This window comes from Panthera tigris, chromosome B2 (assembly GCF_018350195.1).
Source record: "Panthera tigris isolate Pti1 chromosome B2, P.tigris_Pti1_mat1.1, whole genome shotgun sequence".
Taxonomy (NCBI): domain Eukaryota; kingdom Metazoa; phylum Chordata; class Mammalia; order Carnivora; family Felidae; genus Panthera; species Panthera tigris.
In genome coordinates this window covers 89,955,330-89,974,722 of record NC_056664.1, presented here as the reverse complement: position 1 = coordinate 89,974,722, position 19,393 = coordinate 89,955,330, and the positions used below count along the sequence as shown (strand labels likewise).

General features: G+C 34.4%; 1 protein-coding gene across 1 annotated transcript in view; it reads left to right on the top strand.

Moving 5' to 3' along the window:
* ASCC3 (activating signal cointegrator 1 complex subunit 3) overlaps positions 1 to 19,393 on the top strand; it is a 353,465-nt gene that overhangs the window by 244,670 nt on the left and 89,402 nt on the right. Inside the window, exons 31-34 of the mRNA XM_042986876.1 lie at positions 11,359 to 11,496; positions 11,574 to 11,694; positions 12,668 to 12,800; positions 15,750 to 15,875. Of these exons, the coding sequence (XP_042842810.1) occupies positions 11,359 to 11,496; positions 11,574 to 11,694; positions 12,668 to 12,800; positions 15,750 to 15,875 (518 nt within the window). The remainder of the gene's footprint in view (positions 1 to 11,358; positions 11,497 to 11,573; positions 11,695 to 12,667; positions 12,801 to 15,749; positions 15,876 to 19,393) is intronic.

Below are 19,393 nucleotides of genomic sequence, written 5' to 3'. Positions count from 1 at the left end.
CTCATATGTTGTAATTTGTTGATATATTATGGATAAAACATTCATTATTATTTTAATGTACACCTTGATTTTTGTCTGATTGACTTTCTTTTCTCTGATTTGTTTGCTATTGGTTGTCTCTTTCTTTTTTGTGTCTTCATTCCTTTGAGGTTTTATCTTTTGCAGTACAGCATTTTCTTAAAGATTTGTATGAGAGCCTTACCAAATTAAAACATGCACTCCTGAAACTTAGTATGATACCACTTTTTTCCATATATATTTATGACTACGTACGTAGACACACATATTAATCTTTCATCTGCTTTTATTAGTTAATTTCGCTGATTCCTTGGATGTCTTTTTGTCTTAGTAGCTTTTTACAAGTAGTTTTTGCATTTTATATGGTACAATCAGTTAATATGGTTCTTTGTGTTTCCTTCCACTACATCTAAATGTAGATATTCCTGTTTCTCTCCATGGATTTATATATAGTGATTTTCCTTTTTTGTGCTTTCCTAGTTTTTAAAAAATATTTTTTCTAGTTGGAATTATGATGAAAAACAGATAAAATCAGTAATAAAATTGTTGCATTTTCTGCCTCTTCCCACCATATCACCCCTTTCTGATCTCATGCAGCCTGAAGAACAGTCAAAACAGTGTTTCTAACCCACCAGTGTCCAGTCTCAGCAGCTGGCATATGTTCCCCTTCTACTTCTCATGACTCATCTAGGATTAGTGGACCTGGTAGATGATACTGTATATATATATTATAGTCATGTATTAACTAATAATTTGAAATGCCTGCAGGTGACGTTATTCACTGATAAGTAGCAGACCCCAGTATTAGCTTCATGTAAAAGGTATCACATGAATCCTTTAAGTAGAGTAACAGCTACCCTTTTATCTCTCAAGTTTCATCATTACTTCCTTAACGTTAGTTCCTTAATGTTACTTGTGCGTATATATGAAATATTTAAGATAAATAACTTAAGATAAAAATAATTTTGTCAAAAGATTTCCTGTCCTTTGTTATTCACTTAGTGTGTCCAAATAGTCACCTTGTTGTGTCTAAATGGTATCTTGAACTTAGGATGCAAATGGTGAAAAGTAGATGTAGGGAATATTGATGGTTCATATGCAGCATCTGTCTGGGCTCAATCTTTTTTCTCTTGGGTCTTATTCTTAAAGTGTTCCAAATGGAGACTTTTCTTTGAAGTCAAGGTACAAAGTACATACCTATTGAACACATTTTGGGACGTTTGCTCAAAGTGTATTTGTGTGTGTGTGTGTTGTGCGTGTGCATGTGTTATAAAAGGCTGTGTGTTTAGAACGTATGTGACTCATACTAACCTCAAATGTGAACCTCATGTGCTCTTCCAAACTAGAGTGCACTTACTATTTGTTTTTTATTTTAACGTGTGAGACCTAAGCAACTGGATAGCTCAGCCATTGTGTAGAATTACTTCTCTGTTTTGTTTTTTTTTTATCAGCATAAAAATTTATCACCAAGGTTAATTAGAAACCATAGAATTTGTTTGCATTGTTTCTGCTATTTTGTAGATTTTCACTGCTAAAATAAGACAGCTAGAAATTATACCATTCTTTGGCATTGTATCTCACCAAGCACACTACAATAATAGGACCGTCCAGACTTTGTTTTAGTCTTTCTTCTAAAAGCCATCACCTTTAAAATCAGGATTTCAAAGAGTTTGCAACTGATTGGTATGCAGATTCAATCTGATTATACCAAAAACCTGTAACGTAGGTGTTTCGGTTGTTGAATTCCTAATTACCTTAAAATAGGGGACTTTTTAACACCGTAATCTTTATGAGAGTTACTTGCCATAATATCCTGGACTAGAAGCTTAGTGACAATTCCTGTTGCTGCTTATTGTACAGTTTCAGATTGGTGTTCTGTGGCAGGAACAGGTAGGTTAGGTCAGCAAAGTCAAAAAAAAAAAATCCATCTATCTTCTTCACCCAGTAAATTATCAAAGTAAAGTATTGGGAAGCAGAAATACTCCTTCAAGTGTGTCATTGATGTAAAATCATACTGCAGCATAAGGAAACCCCCAAAGTAATGCCCTTTCAAAGTTCTCATCAGGAACACTTTTCTGCGGTGATTTCAGAAGTGTGTGGGCATATGCTACCATGTCCCTTGGATTCTCAGTTTGATGACCACCACTTCCACCGTTAACCTCAAATGATTGTTGGGCTTTTACATCATTCTCTCAACTTTCAAGTCCAAGACAGAAACATTGGAATGCCCGAGCTTCGGCCTCAAGCATGCAGCAGGAATGGGAATATCTTCCCTTCTTTGGCCTTTATGCAGGGGGGAAGATATTCAAATGCTGGCTGGCTGTCAGTAGTCTTTTATAGTCCTTTACCTGCCCAAACTCATCAAACACCATTCTCTTCATACCTACACTTAAAAAAAATAAATAAAAAATTTTCCTTCTAACAGCTAACCCAATTCTCCCTCATATAACCAAAATCCACTATCTTTCCCCAAGGCAGACAACTGAAAATTTCCTCATGACTCTATCGGTCCTAGATTTCTTGGTTATATCCAGTCACTCTCTGGTTCTTTTACAATCTCATCTCAATATTCTCTAGCCAGCGGACTAAATTATAAAGTTACCTACAACCCATACATGCTATATTCAAAAGTGGAGGGTAGAGAGGAAAGAGAAATGAAATTGGTTAAAATAATGTAAAATATGTTAATTAAAATATATGAGATAGCAAAAGTAGAGGCCACAGCATTTATTCCTGCAGCACGGGACCAAACATATTTGATTGGGGAGCCAAACAGACATTTGTGATTTATTTTCTCTACCATCCATCACCTATATGCTTCTTCAACCAGCCCCTGAGCTAATTAAGCTTTTTTTGTCCAGTGGAGTAACCAAAACCCACCTTCCTGAAACACTGGAAATTGGATTTTTATATATGCTTACTATATAAGGCTTTAAAAGTTTTTGATTAATCTTTCAAGTGGATAGTGTAATGTGAGAAGATTTCTCTAGGGTCCATCCAAATTTTTCCCTCTCCTTATTGCTTAGCAGCAGCCCAATTTCTTTATCAGGATTGGTCACCTAAGCTACACTATGACCACATTTTGATTGTTCACCCCATAGAATGAGAGATGTGGCTATTTTAGCTTCTAAGTAAATTGTTACATCCCTTGGATATTAAGCCTCCAAACTAGCCGAGCTAGAATTATAGGGAAGGGAAACAAAATTCTCCAAGTGGTTTATTAGCTGTTGACTGCAAAAGGCATTTGTACATTGACTGCTTGGTTCCTGGAACTGTATATTCTGGCAATGAGAGAAATAGTATTTAATGATTACTAGTTCAGAGCATACACCTCATTTTATAAGACAGCACCCCAACCTTGACAAAGCAGTGTCTCTCAGCTGCCATTCTGGGTCATTAATCTATAAAGCCATCTCTTTCTGGGTGATGAAGGATGCAGTAAGACCAGTGAATCCCATGGCATCCACTGTATTAATCTTTGTCTATAAAGTGAGTTCCTTCATCAGAAACATTATCATATGAGATACTAGATGATGTGTAAAGTGTTCAGTAATCCTACTGTTGAGGCTATTGGCAGCACTTGGTAGGCTGGAACAGAATCCATTCTAGACATCATCCCAAATAGGTGCCCCTCTGTGACAGAGTTCAATATAATCTCCTTACTGCCAGATAGCTATCTGGTCCCCTGGTCAGGGTACTTTATAATGGGCCTATGGATGTTTGCATTGGTGGCATAATGGCACAGAGCAGTGGCAGTAGCTGGGTCCACCTGTGGAGATGGAAGTCCATGTTTAGCTCATGTGTAGTTTTCATCTCTTCCACCATGGCGCCACTTAGTACATGAACCCATTGCACACAACACTGGGATCTGTGCACAAAATACCTGATATCCTTAGAAGTGGTCATTTTGCCCACATGACTATTAATAGCATAATCTACACTTCTGTTAACTTTTTGGTAAACATCTTCATGGGATATAGGTAGTCTGTTCTGGGACCATTCTAAAATTTATTCCATGTAAAACTTGTGCCGTTCTTGCCACCTGTCCTCCAATAGCGCTATTGCCATGCTTCTGACCCTTTGACTAATCCAGTAGCTACAGATCAAAGCATGGATCATAATTCACATCATCTCTTCTTTGCAGTAAATTGACAGAGAAAATACTTGACACTTAGCTGTTTTTAGGGTCATCCCCAAAAGGAGCTATATAACACCATATCACAGTACTTCAGATGGTGGCGCTATCTTATGCAAAGTCTTTTGTGATTTGTATATATATATGTATTTTTTCCCCTCAGTCAGCTTGACATGAGAAATACTCCAGGGAGCTTTGGTGGGTTGAAGTTAGGGATAGCACAGAAGGAAGAGGCATACACATGGAATGTTCATGAACTACCTTTCATGATATTCTTCCATCGGATCCTTTTATTTCTACCAATGATGGATTGCTACCAGGCACACCAACATGTATAGCTAGAGAGATCAGATGGCATTAGTTCATGATCAGTAACTTCAGTTTCAAGATTACCTAGTAGCACATAGTTAAGCATTTTTTCTCTCCCACATCAAAAATACCCATAAGAGTATTCCTCTAACTTAAGTCAGTAGGCAGCTCTTACCAGAATTTGTAAAGTGTTCATTTATGTAACATATTTATTGAATATCCACAACTTACCAAGCACTAGGTTAGCCAACTGATCCCAATTCTCAAGGAGCTCAACTAGATAGAAATTTTTAAATATATATATATATATATATATATATATATATATATATGATAAACCAAATAATGTTATAAAAATTGCTATAAAATGAGAAATGAAATATGATAAGGGGAGGTGGGGCTTTAAAAAGAATGGTCAGAGAAGACTTCTTTAAGGAGATAACATTTAAGCTGAGACCCAAAGCATAAGAACAAGTTAGCTACACTAAGAGAGAAGATAATAGCATTTCAGATAAAGGGAACAGGATGTTAAAGGAAGTGAGATCAGCTCAGCTGGAACAGAATAAGCTAGGAGGAGAATAGTATAAGTTAAGTTTCAGAGATAGGCAAAAGCCAGCTCATGTAAGACCTTAGACCCATGCGTACAGAGTTTGGATTTTGATTTTAAACAGTATGGGAAAGTAGTCATTTATTCATTGATTAAAGAAATGTCTCTTGACCTCCCTCTGTGTATTGGGTAAATTTTATACCCTTACGGAATTAACATTCTTGTGGAGATGATAGATAGATAATAAGCAAATATGTCAAAACGTGATAATTCCTATGGAAAAATAAATAAGCAGGGTCTAAAGGGAATAGGGAGTGCTAAGGGTGGTAGTAGAATGTTTTACATTGATATAAGTAAAGAACACCTCTGTGGTGAGGGTATTTTTGAATAGAAAACTAAAGGAAGCAAGGAAATAATAAGTAATTTGCCTGATAGCATAAAATAAATGGGACTCAGAAACTCAAAATCAGGACAGCTAACTCAGAGCCGTGTTTTTTTCACTCTGCCATACAGTAACTGAAATCCTTGACAATGTTATGACTAGAGAAGATGGAAAAGTCACAGTGTCCATATGTGATTTGAGGGGATGGAAACAAACAGTAAAGTCAGTAGCTACAGTATCAAACACAGGCAACCAACAAGAGCTGTGCTATTCTCAATCATGAGTGCTGGTATTTTAGTTTATAAAGGAAGATACTTTTCAATATTCTTAATTTTTAGGCACAGAAGTGGAAATACTCAAATACTAAAGAAGAAGAAATAGTTTGCTAATTGGGGCTCTTGTAAGTATCAGTCGGTTAAGCATCCACCTCTTGATTTGGCTCAGGTCATGATCTCACAGTTCTGCCTCAGGCTCCATACTGACAGCATGGAGCATACTTGGGATTCTCTCTCTCGCCCTCTCTCTGCCCCACCCCACCTCATGCTCTTTCTCTCTCAAAATAAATAAATAAACTTTTTAAAAAATAGGTTTGCTAATCATCGGCATAGTTCCCCAGTTGTGTGAGTCTAGTATATGATTCATTATTTCAAATCTTACCTGTTTTTTGCCCACAGTCTAAAATGGTGAGGGCCAGCCATAAGCCAAATGAATGATTTCATTATTTTAGGTAGTTATTTTAAGTAAATCACATTCATGTGGTAATTAGAATGTGACATTGTGGTTGAGAGCATGGACTGGAGCCAGGCCTCCTAGGTTTAATACTGACTGCCTATTACAAGCCATATGACCTTGGTGGGTATTCAACCTCTGAGCCTTACCCCTTCATCTATAAAAGGATAATAATAATCCTATCCTTACAAGATTGTTGTTAAGGATTAAATGCATTACTTTATTTGATGTACTTAGAACAGGCCTGGAACAGAGGTAAATGTTCAATAAGTGTTAACTGTTATTGCTGTTATAGTACAGCAGCATTGAATACCTTACGTATAGACAGGTTCTTTTTGCTGAAATCTTTATGGTAAAATTTGCTATTATTTTTATAATATTTTGCTTATGTTCCTTCACAAATTTAATTCATGTTAATATAGCATTTGTTCATTTAAAATTATACTGCCTTAGCAAATTAATTTTGTAAGGTCCCTTTCATCAGCTTTATCTGCAATTTTAAAAGCTTTTCTCATGTGGAATTTAAGAAACAAAACAGATAAACATAGGGAAAGGGAAGCAAAAATAAGATAAAAACAGGGAGGGAGACAGACCATAAAGAGACTCTTGAATACAGAGAACAAACTGAGGGTTGCTGGTGGCGTATTGGATGGGGGGATGGGCTAAATGGGTGGCAAGCATTAAGGAGGGTACATACATACATAACAGACATAAATAAAAGCTTTTCAATATATGGAAATGCTCTCCAAACATGTGTCAGAATCTGAACTCTCCAAAAATGAAAGTAAGCATAAAATGTATATTCCAGAATAAATATGAAGTGCTGACACTTGGATTTCTTACCAATACCATAGTGAATTAAGTTAAAAACATCAATAAGCAAAAAGTCTATAATATTTCACCTTATGACCCAGTTTTGGTATTGCTATTGTTAAGAATTAGGGCAAGCTAAGAAGCAAACATTGAAAAATGGCATTGTGTTTATTTAGCAGACATAGCAAAGCTTTACATGTTATTCTTTAGATTTCATTTATATATTTAATTCACAAGTAGTCATGTGTTTAATCACATATATAAATATATTTACATATTAACAGTATGGTGAATCATTTTGAGGTGTTGTTTTGGGCTTTAGAGAGGATAGCAAGGAATATGAGGAGAGTATTGGCAAAGACTGGAAATTTACTATCTTTAATTAATATTATTTTTAAATTTCTTTTCCCTTGGTATATTGGCAGAATGTTCTAAAGTGTTTCTTTCATTTTAACTTTTTCACCTTCAGTCTGTGGGGTTTATCATACAGAAATGTATTTTAAGAAATTAACACTTGGTAATTATAAGGAAATGTTTTAACTTTAACATCTGTACCAGATGTGATATATTTAATTATCTTTATTCTTTAAAAAAAAAGTCTTCGTAACTTTCATTATTCTTCTTTATGCTGCATCTTTTATTGAGCATTTTAGACAATTGATAAGCATTATTCAGTGGCATATGGTCTGAGTCTGACGTGCTTTGAAAAGAGTACAGAGTTTTCTGATAATGAGGATTCTGTGAAAATGGGAAAACCAGCACAACAGATATGCTTTGAGAAAGTATGGGTTTTTAGCATCTTGAAACAATATATCACACTCAAAGGGACAGAATTGGGCTGTACAATCTGTTAGCTCATTCTTGTCCAATCTGGTCTCCTCCTTTCTTTTGGAGCCAGGATTGTCATCAACTCACTGAATTATATTCTGACTGGAATGTATTTCAGGAACGGAGTAATGTATCTACTTAAATGGAATCCTATATTTCTACAAAAGCTTTTTGAGTATAATAAATTTAAAATATAAAAAAAAAATTCTATTAAGTTAAAGTAATTGGTTCAACAGTTTACATATGTGCCTCCTCCCCCATCACCCTAAAAAAAAAAAAAAAAAAAGACCACTACTTAGAGGATATAGATCAATCCATTTTTCTTTTATTTATAATATTGAATTGTTTTTTTTGGTTTAAATGTCAGGTAGTCAGACATATTTCAAAGACTGTTGGAAAGATGCCTATACATTACAACAAATGCTGGTTGAATAGAAATGAACTGTGAAATTAAAACTTCCCCTATCAGTGTTTTATTATCATGATTATTTTTAAAGTTCTGTAGCAGCCTTTCTTAATTAAACCTTAATGGCTTAAGACATCCATTGCTTGTAATAAGTGAACTTTTCTCCTAACCATCTAGAATGATACTATCTATCTTTGGAAAAATTAAAAAGATGGCAACTCAAATATTTTTTGTGGGGTTTAATTCTCCCATGGAATCAGTGTTGAGAGAGTCTACTCTGTAGTATTCAAGATCACTGGGTCTTTAACTTGAAATACACAGGATTGTGTAAATGAATTGAGTGTTACATTAGAGCTATTATTACTTTATGTAAAGGATTAAATGTGATAATCTTTGTAAAGTGTCAAGCAGATTGCCTGACACATAAGTACTCAACAAATAATATGTATTACCATGTTTTAAGCTTTCATTATCCTAAGTTTCTCAAAAATTTTGTTTGTATTATATTGTGAGCAAGATGAAACATTTCAATGGTATAATTTAATCAACAATTTATATTTTCAAATTTAAACAGGCTGTCCTGGGTAGTATCTTACACATAATGATTAAGTAACGTTACTATAAATTTTCCTTTTTTTATGATGTTCAAATAATTCAGAATTCATCCACAGTAACTATGTAATAAATGAAGTTGTTTTTTGTAATTTTCCTCATGAGGATTTTAGGTCTTTGCCAGTTCAGATAGGCAAATAGTTCTTTTTAATGCATTGATTTATGTGAAAGTGGGGGCAGGGGGAATGAGAACCTTCCCTGATGTGAAAGGACAGGATATTAATGCCTCACCAAACCTCCTGCCATAGGATTCTTTAGCTTTCCTGAGGTACATGGTATATTTTGGGGGGTATGATTGGCATTGCCATGGAACACTATTAATTATACAAGTTATAAAATTATACTGTTACTAAGTTATGAAATTGAAAAAATAATCCCTGAAACTAATTGTCAGAGCAAGAATATCAGTGAATTAATTCTTGATAATGTAAATTGAAGATATTTATGCAGTGAACTATTGAACAAAAAAAATGGATAATAGGCTGTCACTTGAGAATGGCTAACATATAATTTATGAGACAAGACAAGCACCTTTCTTTATAGCATGCATTTGTAGTCATCTTCCTTATCCTTTGCTAATTTGAAAGGGAAAGTGGATGTTAATGTTAACATTAATTAATGTTAATACATTTCCATATTCTTGCTTAACAGTTTATGAAGTAAATATTCAAGAATATCAGGTGACCATACTGTGTTTATGAAACAGAATGAACTCTTTATATATTGCATTCAGTTCAGGAAAGTTGCTAAATAACATGATGTGTATGTCATTAAACTGTTACTTTGTGTCTATGCAGTGCCTTTTATACATTAAGATCTATTATAAAGACAAACTTCATCTTCCTGTTTTTTGAATTATTAGTGTAAAACAATTTATTCCCACATAAAAAAGCTTGGAAAATTTTTTCTGACCATTGAAAATAAGATGAGCAAGAATGAAGGATGTTGACGTGCTTCATGTATGAATGTCTCCACTAAACTGTAGCAGCCAGCTGAAGTTTCTCTAGATAGAGATTTTGTGAGCTGCTTATTGGTTTATTCACATCCAGGAGAGTGAATGTGTTGCATGTATACTTGTGTATGTTAGAAGTGATTAATAGTAGAAGGGAAAAAAAAAAAAACAGAAATGAGGTCTGAAGACAGTGTTGGTTATTTGTACTATCTCAGTCTTCAGGCATATAAAAATCATACATATACCCATTTCCAAGTTTATCCTCCACTGTTGTTCACTGTGAAAATGTGGTAGTGAAGCTACAGATACACTAAAATATGTCATTCTTTTAATTGCTCATACATTCTCAAACCACTTGATCTCTACATTACTCCCCTCATGGAGTTGTCCCAAAAGAAGTTCACCACACTGCATATTGTGTCATCCTCTGCTTTAAGGACCAGTATAAAGGTCTATCATTAGGCAAAAAGAGATTGAGTTTTCTGTTTAGTTCCTTTCAGAGAATAAGTTTCATAAGAAGATAAGATTTGCTTCTGTTGCCATAAAATCTGTGTTGCGTTAAGTATTTTCCATGTGGAATGGAAAGTGAAAGAATATTCAGAAATTATATAAGTTTCAGAAACTCTTTAGACATATGAAAACTTAGCTAAACCATGGCTGGAAATGAAATAACTTTACTTCATAAATAGCTTAATAATAGCTCTAATACATAAAGAGCCATTACAAACCACTAAGAAAAAAAGCTGTCATATCCACTTAAAAAATGAAAAGATAGTTTACCAAAAAATGCTAGTAAATATAAAAAGTATTTAACTGTACTGTTGATTAAAGAAATGAGAAGTAGACAAAAATATACCAGTTTGATTTTTTTTTAATTTTTTTAAATGTTTGTTTATTTTTGAGAGAGTGAGACAGAGCGTGAACAGGGGAGGAGCAGAGAGAGAGAGAGGGAGACGCAATCTGAAGCAGCTTCAGGCTCTGAGCTGTCAGCATCGAGCCCGACATGGGGCTTGAACTCGCAAACTGTGAGATCATGACCTCAGCCAAAGTCGGACACCCAACCAACTGAGCCACCCAGGTGCCCCACCAGTTTGATTTTTTTAAATAAGGAAGCTGAGGCTCACAAAGGTTATATGACTTGCCCTGGGTCATTAAGTTCAGTGAGAAAGGCTAAATTTGAATGATTCCTGTCTGTTTGGTGGGATTATGACTGATTTTTCTCCATTAATTTTTTTGTCCATATTTTCTAAATTTTTAGTACTGAGCCAAAAAGATGGAAGGTTTTTCTCTTATAAGAGATGAACAAGACCCTGAAATATTCTAGTTAACATTACATCCTTTTTAATAGTTGTTACTCATTAAGGGGATATTGCATTTATCCACAGATTTTGTTTTCCTTGATGCATGAGGAGAAGATGGATAACATTTAAATTTTAACTCATTTAGGATATACATTCTCAATAACTAGATTTTCTTTTTAATTAACTTCACTTGTAACTGTAGATGAGGCCTATATTTTTGTTTATGTAGTATAAGAATCAAAACACAAAATTAGTCACATATAATCTTAGTATGGAAATTGTAAAGCTAATGAACCTATACCTCGTAATTGTGCTCTTATTCGCAGATGGAGAACATCATTGGAACGCTAAGAGATTCCAACCTGAAGCTGACACTTGCTTTCGGAATAGGAATGCATCATGCTGGATTACATGAGAGGGACCGAAAAACAGTAGAGGAGCTATTTGTAAACTGTAAAGTTCAGGTATTTTATTTTTCATAAACAGACATTTAAATATAACTTACACATTATGTTTTAGTTAAATATATTTTATTTTCTAGGTTCTTATTGCTACAAGTACATTAGCCTGGGGTGTAAACTTTCCAGCTCACTTAGTAATTATTAAGGGAACAGAATATTATGATGGAAAAACAAGGCGCTATGTGGATTTTCCCATTACAGGTAATTTTTTTTTTAATTTACAGATACATTAAGCTTCTATTTTAACCTTAATAATCTGAATTTGCATGAATTGAATTGTAGAGAATTGACCACATTTGAACATATGTTGAGTAAGATTGTAAAGTTTTATTTCCAGTGAGATGCAAATGCTATTCAAAGTATTGAGCTGTTTCATTTACTTACCTAAAGTGTTAATAAGCATCAAAAGCATAACTAATGGTTTCAAATTCACAAATAGATAACAATTACTGATTAGTAGCTATTATGACTTAATAAATTACAGTTAAACATTATACTGTTTAATTTTAAATCTGTTTCACTAGAAATACTTCTATGGGGCTTCTAGAATCAAAAGGCTTGTTGCTATGATTTCTGCATGCTGCGATTTGTGATTCGTGCATATTTTAAAACTTGATAAAAGCATTGTCACTGAATTCTGAAGAGCGAAATATCTGTGTGTATTTCCACTCAATGATTACATGTAAAAACTATATTATTTCTAAATCATTTCTTACCTCAGAGATTCCTGCACTATAAAAAAAAAAAGAACATTTGTACCGTAAGTGGGAAGAGGGTGAGGCCTAAATGCACCCAGGGGGTCCATTCATGGGGAAAAATAATCAAATGAATCTGCTGAAGAGATTTACCCATATATGTTTTGCTTTTTCTTGTTTAATTAAAATAGTAATAACTCTTAAACAGCATTTTAAAGTATTTAGCTAAAGGAAACTTTTATCTTTCTTACTTATACAAATAGTAAGAGAGTCCCTTTTTGGTGATCCAATTTTCTGTCTTAATGCATTAATTATCTTATTATTATAGAACTCAACAGGCTTCAGAGATAATATGCACACTCTTAAAATATTCTGTATCCTTCGTTATTTTGTCGTGTTGTCGAAACATGCTATAATCACTAAATATACCTTGTGCTAGCTGCCACATTGTTGAATACCTCTTGTTCTCTTCTTTATAGATGTACTCCAGATGATGGGGCGTGCTGGAAGGCCTCAGTTTGACGACCAAGGCAAAGCTGTAATTCTGGTTCATGACATAAAGAAAGACTTTTACAAAAAATTTCTTTATGAACCTTTCCCAGTAGAGTCAAGGTAAATTTTGCTGTAAATTAATTTAAATGGATTCATGTCATAGCAATTGATATTTGTGTCATGATATTTATAAAAATCAGCAAAAATTCTAGTTCAATGGAATTATTTGAAATGAAACTGAATACAATTATCACTGTAAGATAGAATTCAATTACAATTTCATTTTTAAAAAAAACTTTTAAAAGAAGCAGTGTTAGTACTACTTCAATGAATCACATTGATTCTAGAGCCGGACAACCTGGGTTCATATCTGAGCTCCACTACTTACCTCCTTGATCTAGCAAGTCATTTGATTCCTCAGTGCCTTGATGCGCCTATCTGTAAAATGGAGATGCTAGCAACACTGGCTATCTCAGAGGTTAGTTGTAATGATCGAATGTTAGTGCTTGTAGCAGGGTCTATCACATAGTAAGCGTTTAATAATAAAGTTCTCGTTTGATGTGTGTTTTTCTTCTCTAGGTGATAAAGAAATATCCAAAATAGAGGGACTTGTAATGAATAATTTGGACTATTAGCTTATTTCAGAATTATCACATAATTCTTTGTAGCACAGTAACTACCCCTTTGATAAAGGCTTCTCTCATTTTCTCAGCTGAAAATAGCCTTTCTCCCTCAGGTTTATGTATTTTTTACTTGCAACACTTATTACTAGTTCTCTTTTATCAGTCTTTTTAAATATACTGTATTCTAACTGCAAAGGACAACACATGTTTCTCATTGATAGTGTAAAGAGTTATTGGAATTTTTATGCTAAGTGCTAATGTTCATTTTTTTTATTTAGAAAATATAAAAACGTGGATACAGTTAACATTGTGATAAGAGAAAATTTATGACTCTGTATATAATATATATTATATAAAAATATATATAATAAGATATATATTTTTTAGAAGAAAGCATGAATAATGATCAAAACATCCATCCAAAAATTTGGGAAAAAATTAACAAATTAAACTCAAAGAAAGAAGATAAGAGCAAGAATCAAAGAACTGAAACCAAATATACATTAGAAAAAAATCAACAAAGCCAAAAGTTGTTTCTTTGAAAAGAAGAATGAAATTGATAAACCTTTAACTCTGATCAAAAAAGAGAGCGAGAGAAAGAATGAACAGAATAATATTAGTAATGAAAAGATATTACAGGCATTTAAAAATATTATGAAACATTATGCAAATAAAAATTTAGATAAAATGATAAAATTCATTTAAAAACTTATGAAACTGACACAAAAAGAAATAGAAAATCTAGTCTCTTATTCTATCAAAGTGATTGAATCTGACACTTAAAATCTTTCCACAAAGAAACCTTCTGACTCAGATGCTTTACTAGTGAATTCTTCATAACATTAAGGACAAAATAACATCAATCTTACATGAACTCTTCCTAATACTAGAAAAGATAAGACTACTTGCCAACTTATTTTGTAAGATCAGAATAACCTTGATACCAAAACCTGATAAGAAATTTACCAAAAAAGAATGTTAACAAACCTGTGCCTCTCATAAATATAGATGTCTAAACAACATCAGTAAATTTAATTTTGTGTAAATTATTTTATAAATGTGAAGTTGACTTATTATTTGAAAATAAATTACTATCATTTACCACATTAGCAGGAAAAAAATGAGAAAAATCATATGATTATTTCATAGATGTAAAAAAAAAAAAGCATTTGAAAAAATTCCACCCCCATTCATAATAAAAGCTCTTAACAAACAGTAATATAAAGAAATGTCCTTAATCTGATAAAGAGTCAATTTACTGCAAGCATCATAGTCAATAATGAAATATTGAAAGCTTTCCCTTTGAGATAGGGAATGATACAAGAGTATTTTTCTCACCACGTCCAGTAAGCATTGTGCTTGAAGCCCAAGCCACTGCAATAAGGTAAGGATCAGAATAAGAGTCATAATATCCTTTGAGCCAGGGTAGTGACTAAACAGCACAAAAGGAGGGCTTCTGGGGAAATGGTGATGCTTGATCTTGGTGTTGGTTACACAGGTGTGTTCACATTATGAAAATTACTTGAGTACATGTATGATTTATGTAATTTTCTGTATGTACATTCAGTAATCATTAACTAAAAATTTTAATTTTGTACTTCGATATAACTATTATTAATACTTACCTATCACAGAGTATTTCATAGTTTTTATGCTAACTTCTCTATTAATGGGCCTTTCAAGAGTTTCCTATTTCTTCTTACATATAATATTGCAGCGAAGTAATTTGCTTTCCCATCCTTGTCTGTAAATGTTTCTCTAGCAGGTAATAATGAAAAGTGAAATTGCTGGGTCACAGTGATTATTCAAATAGATATTGGCAAGTTGCCCTCTCAATTGAGTATACAGATTTATACTCTGCCGCTGATGAATTGAGAGTAATATAGAAACTCATTTTTTTAATCTTTCAATTTATTGCCATTTCTCATGTCCTTAAAACATCCTTTGCAAAAACTATTTTTAATACCTGCATATTGTCCCATGTATCATAATTTATTTAGCCTTTTCTGTTGTTGGACACTGCTTCCCTTTTTTAGTATTTTACATAAGAAACTAAAATGAACATTATGTTATGCCAGTCTTTCAGCACATCTGATCATGTTAGTATACTCTATAACACCAGTACAATTGTGTTTCATATGATGAGGAACTTAACACTCACTGAGTAAATGAAAGGAATATCATTACTCATAACTATCACCCCTATCTTGCCAACTCTCCTTTCATCTGCCTCAGTATTATTTCATACTTACACCCATACCCCATAAGTACATTCTTCCCTACTCTCCAAGTTACATCTGCTGTTGCCCACTCTACCTTTCTCCTCTTGGCTCTTATCTTTCCTAAAAGTTACTAGCTCCCTTCCATCAGTCTGCTATGTGAGATAAAGTGTGTTTCATTTAACCTAACCTTCATGTATGTTTCCCATATCTTGTTCACTGTATAGCTTATTAGGAGTGCTCTCTGACCATTTAAATGCAGAGATTGCTGGTGGTACAATTACATCTAAGCAAGATGCAATGGATTATATCACTTGGACTTACTTTTTCCGACGTCTTATCATGAACCCCAGGTAAGTGTAGGGCAACTATTTATCTTTCTGGTTCGCGCCAAAAGAAAATTATTTTTGAAAGTAACAATCCCTAAATTTTAGTACATAACAAAAAAGTCAGAGCTTTGGACATTCTAGATATACGAATTTGCCCAGAGAATCACATGATGTCTCTAGTATGATCACAATATATTATAATATATTTGAAAACGAATAATTGTATGCACTTATTACTTAGCTGCTTTTAATTAACTTAGGATATCCTTGAGGAGTTTGCTCTCTAGTTAGGGAGACAGGACATCTGAAATCATTAAGAAATGATTAAATGATTAAGCTAGATGGTAGTTACTGACTTAGGTGCAATTGGAATTCAGAGAAGAATGAGGCTTATGCAGTTGTAGAAGGAAGAATTTGTAAGGCATTTGTAATGATTGATAAGAACTCTGCAAGAGGAAATAAAAGTGGGGGGTTGTTGTGGAATGTCTTTTACTTTCAGACAGTATAGGTTAGATCTTCATTCAGCACTTATTTGTCAAATGTTATAATAGAGATTGAGGATAAAAATTAGTGTACATTATCCTCCATCTTCAACAGCTAATCTTTTTTTTTTTTTGAGAGAGAACACAACAGGGGGAGGGGCAGAGGGAGAGAGAGAATCCCAAGCAGGCTCCATGCCCGGCACAGAGCCCCAACACTGGGCTCAATTTCACAACTGTGAGATCATGACCTAAGGCAAAATCAAGAGTTAGACACCTAGACTGAGCTACTCCAGGTGCCCGGGCAGATCTTTAAATGTGGGGGAAAGACATATAAATGATTTCAATGTAAATCATAAGTTCTGTAATAGAATTGTATTTAAGCCCATGAGAGCAAAAAATCCACAGAGATGATACTTCAACCAAATTTTGAATCTGAAATGGGAATAGAAAAGGTCAGAGGCACAAAAATACTATATGGGCATAGGCTCTCATGGCTGAAACGGCATTTGTAGAGTGCCAAGAAGGTTGATGTAGCCAGAGCTAAAGAATATGGAGACCAAAAGATTGTCTTGACCAGAAAGTGGGCCAAGCACCAGAGAGTAAATGGCCTGTATGTCATAATAAGGTGTTTGCATTTAGCCTATTGGCTGTGGTGAGAGTTTTTTTTTTTTTTATGTTTATTTATTTTTGAGAGATAGAAATAGAGCATGAATGGGGGAGGGGCAGAGAGAGCGGGAGACACAGAATCTGAAGCAGGCTCTGGGCTCTGAGCTGTCAGCACAGAGCCCAATGCAGGGCTCAAACTCATGAACCATTGAGATCATGACCTGAGCCAAAGTCAGACACTTAACCAACTGAGCCACTCAGGCACCCCACCTGTGGTGAACTGTTAAACACAGTTTAACATCCCCAAATTAGGTTCAGTTTTTTTGTTTTTTTCAATACGTATGAAACTATGGTAGGGAATGGGCTGAAATGAAGAGACAATCAGAGCAGGAAGACCAGTTAGGGAGCTGTTTAAGCTGTGAATAAGACCTTAACAGTTGCAGAAGGAATGGAAGGAGGGCCAAAGATGGGGACATTCCTGATACGAATAAGAGGAAATATCAAAGCATTGTAGGGTCTTGAACAGAGAGATCATGATGAAATATTATTACTAAATCTTACCTGTTGGTACCTTGAGAAATTTGTTTTTTGTTTCAGCCATTTCCACTCACACAGATAGGAGTTTGAGAATATGGTGGCATTTTTCTGTTTCCTCAACTGTTAGGGACTCTGGATTAGATACAAAATATCATTTGGGGCATGATTGCGAGATTAACGAGGTAGTCGCTACCTCGTAAAGCACTGCAGCTTTACGGTAGCCATTAGATCACAGGATTAGAATTGTAGAAGGGTATACTGGGATGCACTTTATATGCACTCTGGTCCTACCTTCTTGCTTGATATTAAAGAAGGGGACTTTGGAAACTTGAAGTGACTTGCTCTGGATCCCAGAACTACTTTGTCAGAAAGGTAGAATTTAACAACATAAGTTTTGTGACTCCACTCTACTTTTTAGAGGGATGAGTGAGATAGCAGTGAGAATAGAGGACCTACCTAGAGGAAACTGGAATAGGCATCATTCCTTGTTGCTCTCATTACAAACTACCTTCTATGTAATAATTAATGTGGTAAGAAAAATCCACATGCAACCATAATAAACAGTATTAATTAGGGACAGAACAAGAAGCTTGGGAGAGGTTAGCACAGTGGACAAAGATGAAATCTTGAGGGAATATACTTTGGTTATAACTTAAAGAAATTATATTGAGCCTCTGAGCCCAGGGACTTCTTAGGTATTGACAGTTAGGATATCTCCTGCTCATATGATTATAGTCCATGTAAATAGTGAGTATTCCATAGTTCACAGTGCCTGACCTACTTTACCTGACAGCCATCTTTGCTAGAGGGAAATTCTGGGACTGGGAGTCAAAAGATGTATCATCTTGACATATTGGCTTAGGGCACTTGATTGTTGTGGCAGCTGTTTTTCCTGCCCCTTTGATGCCCCCAAGAAGAGCTGGGTATCCCCTCCTACACCACCAACACCATGAAAGGAGACATTAATCCATACCACCTCTAGGTAAGAAGTTCCTCTCACTTTCATACTTTTGTTGTCACTCTTCTCCCTGTCTGCAGTACGCTCTCTAGCCCTTATAGCCATCTAACAGTCTTAAAAGATCTAACAGTCTTAAAAGTTGATGCATGTATTGATAAATGCACTTAAATTAATTTTCAGGAGGTGGTGGTTTATACACTCTTGACTATCCATATCAAAGTTGCTAGTTCTTTTAGTAGTCACCTGAACATATTTTGAGATACCTGGCTAGGTTAAGACTAAAGCTATCATTATTATGCTGAAGTAGAAACCTGTGCCCAAGCTGTTGCTGCGTGAATTAATCAGTCCAAAACTGGTACAGCAATAATTTTTTTTGAAGGCTTATGATATTTTTCACTAAAATATAACAAGCAATCCTAAAATTTACATGAAACCACAAAAGACCTCCAATACCAAAAGCAAACTTGAGAAAGAACAAAGCTGAAGGCATCACAATTTTTGATTTCAAACTATATTACAAAGCTGTAGTAATCAAAACAGTATGACATTGGTATAAAAACAGACACACAGATCAGTGATACAGAACACAGAGCCCAATAATATGGTCAATTAATTTACTACACAGATCAATGATACAGAACACAGAGGCCAATAATATGGTCAATTAATTTACTACAAAGGAGCTAAGAGTATGTGATGGAGAAAGAATAATCTCTTTAATAAATGATACTGGGAATGCTGGATATTCACATGCAAAATGAAACTGAACCCATATATTTCACCATGCACAAAAATCAACTCAAAATTATTGAAAGACTCGAAGGGAAGACCTGAAACTATAAAACCACTAGATGACATAGTCTTGACAATGGTCTTGGTGATGATTTTTGGATTGAACACCAAAAGCAAAGGCAATAAAATAAACATGTAAGACTACATCAAACTAAAATGCTTCTACA